The sequence below is a fragment of the Nerophis ophidion genome, linkage group LG27 (genome assembly GCF_033978795.1).
Source record: "Nerophis ophidion isolate RoL-2023_Sa linkage group LG27, RoL_Noph_v1.0, whole genome shotgun sequence".
In the NCBI taxonomy this organism is placed as follows: domain Eukaryota; kingdom Metazoa; phylum Chordata; class Actinopteri; order Syngnathiformes; family Syngnathidae; genus Nerophis; species Nerophis ophidion.
This window is the reverse complement of record NC_084637.1, coordinates 14,075,304-14,088,370: the sequence shown is the minus strand read 5'-3', so window position 1 is coordinate 14,088,370 and position 13,067 is coordinate 14,075,304. Positions and strand designations below refer to the sequence as shown.

The 13,067-nt window shown below is 41.6% G+C and overlaps 2 protein-coding genes and 1 pseudogene across 3 annotated transcripts in view; 2 read left to right on the top strand and 1 right to left on the bottom strand.

Annotated features, from left to right (window-relative positions):
* The window catches only part of LOC133544525 (integral membrane protein GPR180-like), a 55,178-nt gene extending 48,095 nt beyond the window's left edge, over positions 1 to 7,083 (top strand). For both annotated transcript variants that reach the window (XM_061889953.1, XM_061889951.1), the window contains exons 9-10: positions 4,728 to 4,805; positions 4,882 to 7,083. In XM_061889953.1, coding sequence (XP_061745937.1) covers positions 4,728 to 4,805; positions 4,882 to 5,037 — 234 coding nt within the window. In that variant the 3' untranslated portion in view covers positions 5,038 to 7,083. The remainder of the gene's footprint in view (positions 1 to 4,727; positions 4,806 to 4,881) is intronic.
* Positions 7,084 to 11,068: 3,985 nt separating this feature from the next.
* Positions 11,069 to 13,067, top strand: part of LOC133544333 (trifunctional purine biosynthetic protein adenosine-3-like) — a 27,080-nt gene continuing 25,081 nt past the window's right edge. The window contains exon 1 of the mRNA XM_061889544.1: positions 11,069 to 11,176. Within this exon, the coding sequence (XP_061745528.1) occupies positions 11,113 to 11,176 (64 nt within the window). The 5' untranslated portion in view covers positions 11,069 to 11,112. The remainder of the gene's footprint in view (positions 11,177 to 13,067) is intronic.
* On the bottom strand, positions 12,617 to 12,768 carry LOC133544575 (U4 spliceosomal RNA; annotated as a pseudogene).

Genomic DNA, 13,067 nt, shown 5'->3' with positions numbered 1-13,067 from the left:
GAGCTAGACGAAGTGGCTGGAGATAGGGAAGTCTGGGCTTCCCTGCTTAGGCTGCTGCCCCCGCGACCCGACCTCGGATAAGCGGAAGATGATGGATGGATGGATGGAAATCAGTTGATAAAACATTGTCCTTTACAATTATAAAAGCTTTTTACAAAAATCTACTACTCTGCTAGCATGTCAGCAGACTGGGGTAGATCCTGCTAAAATCCTATGTATTGGATGAATAGAGAATCCATTTAAATTGGGAAAAAAATCATTTTTGAATCGAGAATCGTGTTGAATTTAAAAAAAATTCGATTTTGAATCGAATCTTGACCCCAAGAATCAATAGTGAATCAAACCAAGGGACACCCAAAGATTCGCAGCCCTAATAACCAACCATGCATCAATTTAAATCTTGTCTCTAAGTAAGTCTACTACTATTGACCCGTCACATCACGCCATGACTTATTTTGAGTTTTTTGTTTTTTTCTTCATGCGTAGTGTTTTAGTTCTTGTCTTGCGCTTTTTGGTGGCTTTTTCTGTTTTGTCGGTACTTTCCTGATGCAGTTTCATTTCTTCCTTTGAGCGCTATTCCCCGCACCTGCTTTGTTTTAGCAATCAAGAATATTTAGGTTGTTGCTATCTTTTTTTGTGTGGACATCGTTGATTGTCATGTCATGTACGGATGTACTTTGTGGACGCCGTCTCTGCGCCACACGCTGTAAGTCTTTGCTGTTGTCCAGCATTCTGTTTTTGTTTACTTTGTAGCCAGTTAAGTTTTAGTTTCTTTCTGCATAGGCATCCCTAAGCTTCAATGCCTTTTCTTAGGGGCACTCATCTTTTTGTTTATTTTTGTTTTAAGCATTAGATACCTACACACTGCCTCCCGCTGTGGTCTGCATATTGTGATCACGACAAACTATTGTCTCACACGACCTGACCTGTGCCCCGACGTCATACAACACAATTAGTTATAGGCTGCCACCTACTGATATGGAAGAGAATAACACGGTTACTCTGCCGAGCTCTAGACAGCACTGACACTCAACAACGGCAAATTATTTGCGTATTATAAAAAACTGGTTTGCAAAAAATATAATCCCCCACGGCACACCAGACTGTATCTCACGGCACATTAGTGGTTGAAAAACACTGATCTAGACAACAGAACACACCTTTAGCACGTTGAAGTTGCATTATGGGACACACTGTGGTTTGCCAGGGTGCGTCTGAAATGATTCAAACGCAAGAAAACGCATATTGTAAAAAAGTTTTTTTTCCATGAAGATATATTATTAGCGCTGTCAAAATTAACATTTTAACTCATGTGATTGATAACAAAAAAGTATTGCATTGATCATGAACACACTAAGATTAATCATGCAATTTATGTTGTTCGTACAAGCTCTTTTACCCTAATCCCTATAGCAGGGAAACCGCAATCTGCGGTTTCGGAGCCGAATGCGGCTCTTTGGCAACTCTGATGTGGCTCAGCTGCATAATCGCCGACCCCCCCGACTGTTACGGGGGGACTCCGGATTTCGGTGCCTCTCCCGGACATCACCCGGGGTCAACGTTCTCCGATTTTCACTCGGACTACCACATTGAGGGTGTGCCGTGATGGCTTTACTTTTAACGTCCTCAACAACATGTCATCGCGCCCGCCTTTACGCGTAATGTATGCGTGCCGACCGGACGCATACATTTCGCTGCTTCTATCGTCACATGTAAGAGATTGCAAGGTATACTGGGTGATACAGGTTACACTGAAGGTTGTGATTTAAACAACTTTAACACTCTTACTAATATGCGCCATACTATGAACTCACACCAAACAAGAATGACAAACACATTTCGGGAGTACATCTGCACTGTAAGACAACATAAACACAACATAACAACTACCCAGAATCCCACGCATCCATGATACTTCCTGGCTATATTATACACCCTGCTAGCACCAACCCTGCCGCCCCTCTGTGCGTCGTTTTTTTTTTTTTTTAAACCCAAATAGGTGAAATTGGATAATCTCCCACGGCACACCAGACTGTATCTCATGGCTGGTTGAAAAACACTGCCTTAGAGTATAAACACTTTGTAGGACTCAACATACTGTAAGACTTCATTGGCACATTTAGCTTCACGGCATTGACTACTTCCTAGCTAGGAAAACCACCATACTATATGCACTGCTGCCATTAAAAATCTCGGAGTTGCCACTGCATGCAAAGTCTATTATAATACTTGCAAATGACACTCAGAAATGTAATAAATAAACAATATATGACAACCGGGCAACAGAGTTACAGTATCATAACCAGCTCTATTTTTTTAAATGTATATTAATAATATACAAACCCCGTTGTTTCCATATGAGTTGGGAAATTGTGCTGGATGTAACTATAAACAGAATACAATGATTTGCAAATCATTTTAAAGTTAAAGTACCAATGATTGTCACAAACATACTAGATGTGGCGAAATTATCCTCTGCATTTGACCCATCACCCTTGATCACCCCCTGGGAGGTGAGGGGAGCAGTGGGCAGCAGCGGTGTCGCGCCCGGGAATCATTTATGGTGATTTAACCCCCAATTCCAACCCTTAATGCTGAGTACCAAGCAGGGAGGTAATGGGTCCGATTTTCGGCCGGGATTTGAACTCACGACCTACCGATCTCAGGCCGGACACTCTAACCACCAGGCCACTGAGTAGGTCATTTTCAACCCATATTCAGTTGAATGCACTACAACAAAGACAAGATATTTGATGTTCAAACTCATGAACTTTATTTTTTTTTTTTGCAAATAATAATTAACTTAGAATTTCATAGCTGCAACATGTGCCAAAGTAGTTGGGAAAGGGCATGTTCACCACTGTTTTACATCACCTTTTCTTTTAACAACACTCAATAAACGTTTGGGAACTGAAGAAACTAATTGTTGAAGCTTTGAAAGTGGAATTCTTTCTCATTCTTGTTTTATGTAGAGCTCTAGTCATTCAACAGTCCGGGGTCTCCGCTGTCGTATTTTACGCTTCATAATGCGCCACACATTTTCGATGGGAGACAGGTCTGGACTGCAGGCGGGCCAGGAAAGTGCCTGCACTCTTTTACTACGAAACCATGCTGTTGTAACACGTGGCTTGGTATTGTCCTGCTGAAATAAGCAGGGGCGTCCATAACGTTGCTTTGATGACAACATATATTGCTCCAAAACCTGTATGGACCATTCAGCATTAATGGTGCCTTCACAGATGTGTAAGTTACCCACGCCTTGGACACTAATACACCCCCATACCATCACAGATGCTGGCTTTTGAACTTTGCGCCTATAACAATCCGGGTGGTTATTTTCCTCTTTGTTCCGGAGGACACCACGTCCAGAGTTTCCGAATATAATTTGAAATGTGGACTCGTCAGACCACAGAACACTTTTCCACTTTGCATCAGTCCATCTTAGATGAGCTTGGGCCCAGCCAAGCCAGCGGTGTTCCTTGGTGTTGTTGATAAATGGGTTTTGCTTTGCATAGCAAAGTTTTAACTTTCATTTACAGATGTAGCAACCAACTGTAGTTACTGACAGTCGTTTTATGAAATGTTCCTGAGCCCATGTGGTGATATCCTTTACACCCAGGGTCGGGAACCTTTTTGGCTGAGAGCCATACAAGCCAAACATTTTTAAAAGTATTTCCGTGAGAGCCATATCATTTTATATTTTTTAACACTGAATACAACTATATGCGTGGATTTTTAAGAAAGACCAACATTTTTAGAGTATAATAAGTTTGATTTTCTTTTTAATAACATTGTTTTTCTGAGGCTAACCAAAAATAACTAAAATACTTCTTACCATTAATGCGACTTTTGAACAAGTGCGGTAGAAACCGGATGGATGGGTGAAAATGCATGAGAATGTTTTATATTTTGAACGTTATTTTTGACACTGTGATTACCAGCGGAATTATTCATTACTTACCTTGTTAAGCAATGTCAGCTAAGATTTATCTGAGAACCAGGTGCAGTCATCAAAAGAGCCACAACTGGCTCTCGAGCCATAGGTTCCCTACTCCTGCTTTACACACTGATGTCGGTTTTTGATGCAGTACCGCCTGAGGGAGCAAAGGTCTGTAATATCATCGCTTACGTGCAGTGATTTCTCCAGATTCTCTGAACCTTTTGATGATTTTACGGACCATAGATGGTAAAATCCCTAAATTCCTTGTAATAGCTCGTTGAGAAATGTTGTTCTAAAACTGTTCGACAATTTGCTTACAAATTGGTGACCCTCGCCCCATCCTTGTTTGTGAATTACTTAGCATTTTATGGAAGTTGCTTTTATACCCAATCATGGCACCCACCTGTTCCCAATTCACTTGCACACCTGTGGGATGTTCCAAATAGGTTTTTGATGAGTATTTCTCAACTTTATCTGTATTTATTGCCACCTTTCCCAACTTCTTTGTCACGTGTTGCTGGCATCAAATTCTAAAGTTAATGATTATTTGCAAAAAAAAAATGTTTATCAGTTTGAACATCAAATATGTTGTCTTTGTAGCATATTCAACAGAATATGGGTTGAAAATAATTTTCAAATCATCGTATTCTGTTTATATTTACATCTAACACAATTTCCGAACTCATATGGAAACGGAGTTTGTAGCCATGTATCCAGATAGGTATCGAAGCGCCTCATATTGGGGAGATTGACTCAGCTCTCCCTCTTACACATGTTTTCTGCACAGGGATGTTTCCTGTGGTTCCTCTGTCATCCCTTCCTCGTCCTCACGTCCGCCATCGTCAATGAGCACCAGAGGGACAAGGTTGGGCAGCATCCTAGCGTGACTTGTGTCAGGAAGTTACGGTCCTCCAACGTTCTTCTCTTGTGTTTTTATGTAGGTGGTCACCATCGGAGTAGTTCTGTGTCAGTCCATTTCCATGGTGATCCTCTACCAGCTCTTTCTGTCTCGTTCCCTCTACTGGGAAGTCTCCTCGCTCTCCTCCGTGTCGCTGCCCCTCACGATGTCCAGGACCGGTCAGAGGGGGCGCTACTGAGCACGGGGGCTTCTTAGGCGTACGCGGACAAGACATTTGCTGGTTCTGAAACGGGCTGAAGAGCATCAGCCTGCCACTCATGACTCCAAGGAAACCAAGACAAGAGTGGGTCACAAATAATCAAATGGACCAATAGAAAAAGAAAATGTAAGGACTGAGGCATCATCTCAAATGAAGATTAGCTATTTGTTTTTTATATTTACAGTACATACAAAAAATGCATAGAATAAGGTTACTAAACTAGCAGTCATTGGGAGGGAGTAGAATTTATTATTTACCGGGTTTACAGTGCGAGATGATGGACTGAACATCATATTGATGTACATGCGGGATGAATGACTGTTTAAAAGTCATTTTTGAGTTGTAGCCTACTAAAATGTGAATTTGCTAGCCGGTGGTACAGTATATGAACTGTAATATTTTGTCAGTATATGTCCCTGTCTTCATCGGCAAAATAACCTCAAACCTTCCGAGTGAATGAAGTTATTTATTCGCGGATGCATGACATAAATCTATCAGCGCCTTGTTTACGACCTGATGCTTGAACATAGACCGGTTTTGTTTTTCTGTTGAACTTTGTTAGGTTTATGTACAGTTGCTAAGGACTTATTATGTACAACCTGTGGAAATATGACTTGAAATGCAATTTTTTTATGGTAATATACAATTCATTCGGAATACTCTATTCCAGGAGTGCCCATTACGTCGATCACGATCGACTGGTCGATCTCGGAGGGTGTGTCAGTCGATCTCAAGCCAGGCATTAAAAAAATATACATAAAAATGAGCAATCATCAATCATACCAAGACTTCACTTTCGTCAGTTGTTTGACATTCTCGGCACCCGAGGATCTTGTGAGATGACGCTGGCTGCTGCGAGCTCATATTTAAGAAAAAAATCACTAACAGGGCGGACGCAGAGAAACACATTTTATTTCTAGAGACTCCGTACCTACTGTCAAAACTCTAAAGACCGACTGCACAGTTCCTGTCTTCACCATAAAAGACCTGTTTCATCCTGCCTGTGCTAACAAAATAAGAGTCTCAGAAAGCTAGCGTGCACAAGCTAGCAAGCTACGGAGTTTGATGCCAATGTATTTCTCCCCCGCCCTCAGCGACCGCTTTCTCACTTGCTTGCCCACCCGCACTCTCACTGACATCACTCACCTGCTGCCAGACATTAAAGGGCCACACACATATGCTACTCTCATAACAAAGTGTTTAAAAACGAGTATGCAAGTTGGACAAATGAGATGCCAAATCCAACCACTTTCATGTGGTATTGGACAGAAAGGAGGACTTTTTTTTTCCTCCATTTGAAAATGCGGACGTTATCAGCACCACTGTCTAATTCCAATCAATGCAAGTCATCAGAATCAAATACACCAATTTACATTCTTGTCTTCATGAAAGAAAGGAATCTATGTGTGTTAAACATGCTTGTATTATCATTAAACACCATTAACTTGTTAACAAAAATGTCTCTTTCATAAATAAATAAATATAAATTATAAATAGGAATGAGGTAAATCTCCTCGACTTGGTCAATTGAAAAGTAGCTCGCCTGCAGAAAAAGTGTGAGCACCCCTGCTCTATTCAGTCAGTGTATAAATTGCAGAATAATCCGCAAAATATGCAATAGCAGAACCTGAATTTTAGTATTCTAAAACCACTTAAACACCACAATAATCAACATATTGATACATGTCTTCAACATTAGAGCTGTCAAAATGAGCTGTGTATAATCACAAAAAATGGTTTGCATTAATTATGAACACGCTTAAGTTAATCATGCAATTTATTTTGACCGTATATGTTCTTTTACCCTAATCGCTCTACAGTCACTGTTAAAAACAGTACAAAAAGGAGCGAAGTGAATGCAACTGGTGTTCTCCCTGCAAATTTCGCTCTAAAATACAGCATGAAAGAACTTCAAATAAAGCTCTCTTACCAGGTTTTGTGCAAATAAATTACATGCGTTCAAATAAACCGTTTAAATATGTTCCAGGATGATGCTCTGACAATAAAATTGTATTTGAGTACAAATATTGGGGTCTTTTCTTAAGATCATGTGTATTATGCAAGCGAGTAATCACTTATGATTAATCCAAATTCTTAGACTTAGACTCCCTTTTTATTGTCATTCAAATTTGAACTTTACAGTACAAATAACAACAAAATGTCGTTGCATTAGTTTTTGGTAGTGCAGGATTAAAAAAAAAAAAGCAATAAGGTGCAGATATAAATAAATAGATTACTGTACAGATAAATACATTGCACTTTTTCACATGCGTCCATGTTTATGGATGTATGTTATATTGTCTTTTTTATTCCAGCTAGTTAATCCATTTTGGAGGGAGTTGGGGGGATAATTTAATTATGATGCATTCAAGAGTCTTACGGCCTGAGGGAAGAAGCTGTTACAGAACCTGGAGGTTCTGCTACGGTGGCTGCTGAACCTCTTCCTAGAGTCCAGCAGTGAAAACAGTCCTTGGTGGGGGTGGGAGGAGTCTTTGCAGATTTTCTGAGCCCTGGTCAGGCAGTGGCTTTTTGCGATCTCCTGCATAGGAGGAAGAGGAGTCCTAATATTTTCCGCCGTCCTCACCACTCTCTGGAGAGATTTCCAAAATGTAATTAATCTGATGAAAAAAAATAACCATTTGACACCAATAGATTCAATATAATATAATCTAATATTTAAGGATATATATGATTCATGAAATAAAATTTGTTTTTACAAAAAAATGGCCACCAGGCCCCACTTTGGACATCTTTGCATTAGGTTGTGCCACAAACAGCGTTGCCAGGTGACTAAAAGCTTACCACAGACTGTGTGTAATATAGATTATAATGCAGTTTTACCTTTTTAACCATTGATTATTCAAAGGTTGAACTGTATTATAGTAAATTTAGTTTAGTTGACGGATGTATTAAAAAAAAAATGCAGCTCCTTGCCAAACAGTGCCCCCACCTGGCTATAGAGAGACACGGCAGCCTATGAACTATTCACGTTTGCCAATATCCATGCATTTAAAGGTCAAAGTGTACAACAGTTTTCTGTATTGATCCTGTAGAGTATTGATGTCAAACTCAGGGCCCGGGGGTACGTGGGCTACAAAGGCCTGGAAAAAATATGCGTCAATAAAGTACTTTATCTACTCTTACTAAATGTATTTGTTCTCTGCATTTTAACAGGAAAAAATGCAGGCACCGCATGACATAGCATACCTTTTAAACTTTAATATTATCCAATATAGCAAAAAAGTATAGTACCATACTTTCCAAACATTTTATTTTGTTAAAACACTTCAATTTCTGCTGGACTTCTGGTATTAGAGTAGGGGTCCCCAAACGTTTTGACCCAATATATATATATGGGCTTCACGGTGGCAGAGGGGTTAGTGCGTCTGCCTCACAATACGAAGGTCCTGCAGTCCTGGGTTCAAATCCAGGCTCGGGATCTTTCTGTGTGGAGTTTGCATGTTCTCCCCGTGAATGCGTGGGTTCCCTCCGGGTACTCCGGCTTCCTCCCACTTCCAAAGACATGCACCTGGGGATAGGTTGATTGGCAACACTAAATTGGCCCTAGTGTGTGAATGTTGTCTGTCTATCTGTGTTGGCCCTGCGATGAGGTGGCGACTTGTCCAGGGTGTACCCCGCCTTCTGCCCGATTGTAGCTGAGATAGGCGCCAGCGCCCCCCGCGACCCCGAAAGGGAATAAGCGGTAGAAAATGGATGGATGGATATATATATATATACACATACATACATACATACATACATATATATATATATATATATATATATATATATATACATACATATATTGGGTCAAAACGTTTGGGGACCCCTACTCTAATACATACATATATATATATATATATATATATACATACACACACACACAGTATATATACAACATTTTGGTGTTTTAGCAAGTAGGACATTTATTCGGTATTTTGTTTATAGTCATATCAAATAAAGATGTGTCAAATAGACAAATGCAACTTAAATTGTAACACTGTATTTGACAAAATACCAAAAAAGGACATTTTTCTTAATATCTCATTGACAAAATGATTCAACCCCCTAGTTACATGCATCTTTAGTACTTAGTAGAACACCCTTTGGCAGTAATGACATCCTTCAAAGGTGATACATAACCGGACACAAGCTTCTTGCAACCATCTACAGGTATTTTAGCCCATTCCTCTTGGGCAAAGGCCTCCAGTTCATTCATATTCTTGGGCTTGCGTGCTGCAACTGCCTTCTTCAAGTCCCACCACAGGTTTTCTATAGGATTTAGGTCTGGCGACTGTGAAGGCCACTCCAGAGTCTTCCAGCCCTTCTTCTGCAACCACTCTGATGTTGATTTGGAGGTATGCTTGGCATCGTTGTCCTGTTGGAAGGTCCAACGTCTCCCAAGCCTCAGCTTCGTCACTGACTTCATGACATTTGCAGCTAATATATCCTGGCAGGAAATAGAATTCATAATGCCTTGAACGCGCTGGAGATTCCCGGTACCTGAGGCAGAGAAACAGCCCCAGAGCATTATTGACCCCCCACCATGCTTAACAATAGGCAAGGTGTTCTTCTCTTTGTAAGCTTCATTTTTTCTCCTCCAGACAGAAAGTTGATTCATAGGCCCAAAGAGTTCCAGTATTGTCTCATCACTCCATAAAACAGTTTCCCAAAACCTTTGGGGTTTGTCCAGATGATTTTTGGCATACTGGAGTCTATTTTTCTTGTGCCTGGTCGTCAGAAGTGGGGTGGGCCTGCGAGTTCTGGGATGGAGGCCTTCATCTCGTAGTGCGCGTCTTATTGTCTCGGACGAAACCTGCGTTCCCCCCTCTGCAATGTCCTGTTGTAGTTCCTCAGCTGTTACCCGGGGGTTTTTCACCACTGTACGCACACAGCATCCTCTTTCTACCACGCCCAGGTAGTGTTTCCACTGTGCCTTTATCTTTAAACTTGCAAATTATGCTCCCAACTGGTGTTTCTTGGAATGTGTAATGTCTTTGCTGTTTTCTTATATCCATATCCTTTCTTATGAAGAGAAATTACCTCCTCTCTTGACTTCTTTGACCACTCCCTGGACTTCACCATGTTGCAAATACACCATTGACCATCTACAAGAGGCTGAGCGTCACATGCTTTTTCAATCAGTTTAATTGTAGCTTGTTATGGTTCTAATCACATCTACAGGTGTTTTCAACACCTGATTGAAAAGACCTTATTCAAATTCTGTTCTTAAGAGTTATGATCTTCAAGGGGTTGGATAATTTTGTCAATGAGATATTAAGAAAAATTACACTGTTTGGTATGTTACAAAATATAATGTTGTAATTCAAGTTGCATTTGTCTATTTAATGCATCTTTATTTGATATGACTATAAAAAAAATACGGAATAGATGTCCAACTTGCTAAAACACCAAAATTGTGTGGGGGTTGAATAATTTTGATCACAACTGTATACATATATCTCCATCCATCCGCTTATTCCCTTTGGGGTCGCGGGAGGCGCTGGTACCTATCTCAGCTACAATCGGGCTGAAGGTGTTGCACATCCTGGACAAGTCGCCACTCATTGCAGGGCGAACACAGATAGACAGACAACATTCACAATCACATTCACACACTAGGGCCAATTTAGTGTTGCCAATCAACCTATCCTCAAGTACATGTCTTTGGAGGTGGAAGGAAGCCGGAGTACCCGGAGGGAACCCACGCAGTCACATGGAGAACATGCAAACTCCACACAGAAAGATCCCGAGCCCGGGATTGAACTCAGGACTACTCAGGACCTTCGTATTGTGAAGCAGATGCACTAACCCCTATGCCACCGTGCTGCCCGATAACATTGTCACTATGTTGTCCTGAAGTCAATTGTTGATGTTATTTACATAATTACTTGATAATATTTTATAATAATGAGTGCAATGATTTAATTTGGCGCTAAAGTTGTTTATATTTATTGTACGCTGTAATCGGTAAAAATCGCTTAGATGACGTCACTTCCGCTAATTTACTTCCTGTTGGTTGACTTCAGGTATTCGTTCGAAAGCAAGTCATGCATGTTGCGGTCTTCTCTCGTAACTTCTGTTGCCATCCTACACAAAGCGGCAAAGAAGCAATGCCGTAAGTTGTCTTTAATAAGTTAACAACTTGTCAGACACGTTGAAAAAGTGTAATCGTGCCGATATGTTGAATATAATTGTCGAAGTGGATACAATGGGTTCAAGTCATTCAGTCAGACGGAAGTCTCCCTCTGCTGGACATTTTTGGACATTACTGTTACATTTTATATGCCATCCATCCATCATCATCTTCCGCTTATCCGAGGTCGGGTCGTGTGGGCAGCAGCCTAAGCAGGGAAGCCCAGACTTCCCTCTCCCCAGACACTCCGTCTAGCTCTTCCTGAGGGATCCTGAGGCGTTCCCAGGCCAGCCGAGAGACATAGTCTTCCCAACGTGTCCTGGGTCTTCCCCGTGGCCTCCTACCGATTGGACGTGCCCTAAACACCTCCCTAGGGAGTCGTTCGGGTGGCATCCTGACCAGATGCCCAAGCCACCTCATCTGGCTCCTCTCGATGTGAAGGAGCAGCGGCTTTACTTTGAGTTCCTCCCGGATGGCAGAGCTTCTCACCCTATCTCTAAGGGAGAGCCCCGCCACCCGGCGGAGGAAACTCATTTCGGCCGCTTGTACCCGTGATCTTATCCTTTCGGTCAAGACCCAAAGCCCATGACCATAGGTGAGGATGGGAACGTAGATCGACCGGTAAATTGAGAGCTTTGCCTTCCGGCTCAGCTCCTTCTTCACCACAACGGATCGATACAACGTCCGCATTACTGAAGACGCCGCACCGATCCGCCTGTCGATCTCACGATCCACTCTTCCCCCACTCGTGAACAAGACTCCTAGGTACTTGAACTCCTCCACTTGGGGCAGGGTCTCCTCCCCAACCCGGAGATGGCACTCCACCCTTCTCCGGGCGAGAACCATGGACTCGGACTTGGAGGTGCTGATTCTCATTCCGGTCGCTTCACACTCGGTTGCGAACCGATCCAGTGAGAGCTGAAGATCCCGCCATTGTATGACATTGTTGACAAATATGTACAGAGGCAATAAGTGTCTCTTTGTTCTTTTCAGTTTTTCACCATATTGTCTATGAAGAATTGTCAAAAGTAAATGGTCAAGCTTACAAAGACGTTCTCTTCATTGACTCCGCTTTGTTTTGGTGTTGAGTTGGCGTTTTTACACGACTCACGAGAACACTAAAGTCACTTACTTTAATAGTGAAGTCACTGACTTTTCTAAGGTTTATGTGGGACCCAAATAGGATGGATTCCATTTTAACCAAGTGTAAAATAATTGCCCAGGCCTGCGCTACACTGTAGAAGGTGAAATGATTGAATAATAATAATAATATCCCATGTAAGTAAATTGGGAGCGCTGTCAAGCGCTGTTTGTATCAAACTCGCGGGCCGCACCAACATTAAATTGTCATATCAAAGTGTGGGCCGCAAAATAACGTCTCGCGGGCCGCATGTTTGAGACCCCTGGTGTAGAGAGTGAAATTATTGAATAATAATAATAATAATAATATCCCACGGCACACTAGTGCACCGTGAGATAGTTTGTTGTGCCGTTGGAAATAAATACGATGATTCAACTAGCAATAATCGCGCCTCAGATAAACCTCATAGGCTACGATTACGTCTGGCAACGCTGACCGGGAAGTAACCGACCGTTAGAGCCCAAAGGCAAAAAAATAAAACAACTACAAGTCCCATCATGCATTAGGGAGTCACGCCACGAAAAAGTTGGTCGCACTCCCCCAAACTAGCCATTAAGGGGAAAAAAAGAGAAGGTAATAAGGAATTTTTGGGGATAAAACCATCAGTGATACCAATTACATCGGTTCTTGTTAGTTCTTTATTGCCTTATATGAACTTTCTGGAACTGGTGTTAGCAATTAGCATACCCTCGTTAAACACTGAACCACGTGGTGAGTGAGTGAGTGTGTGTG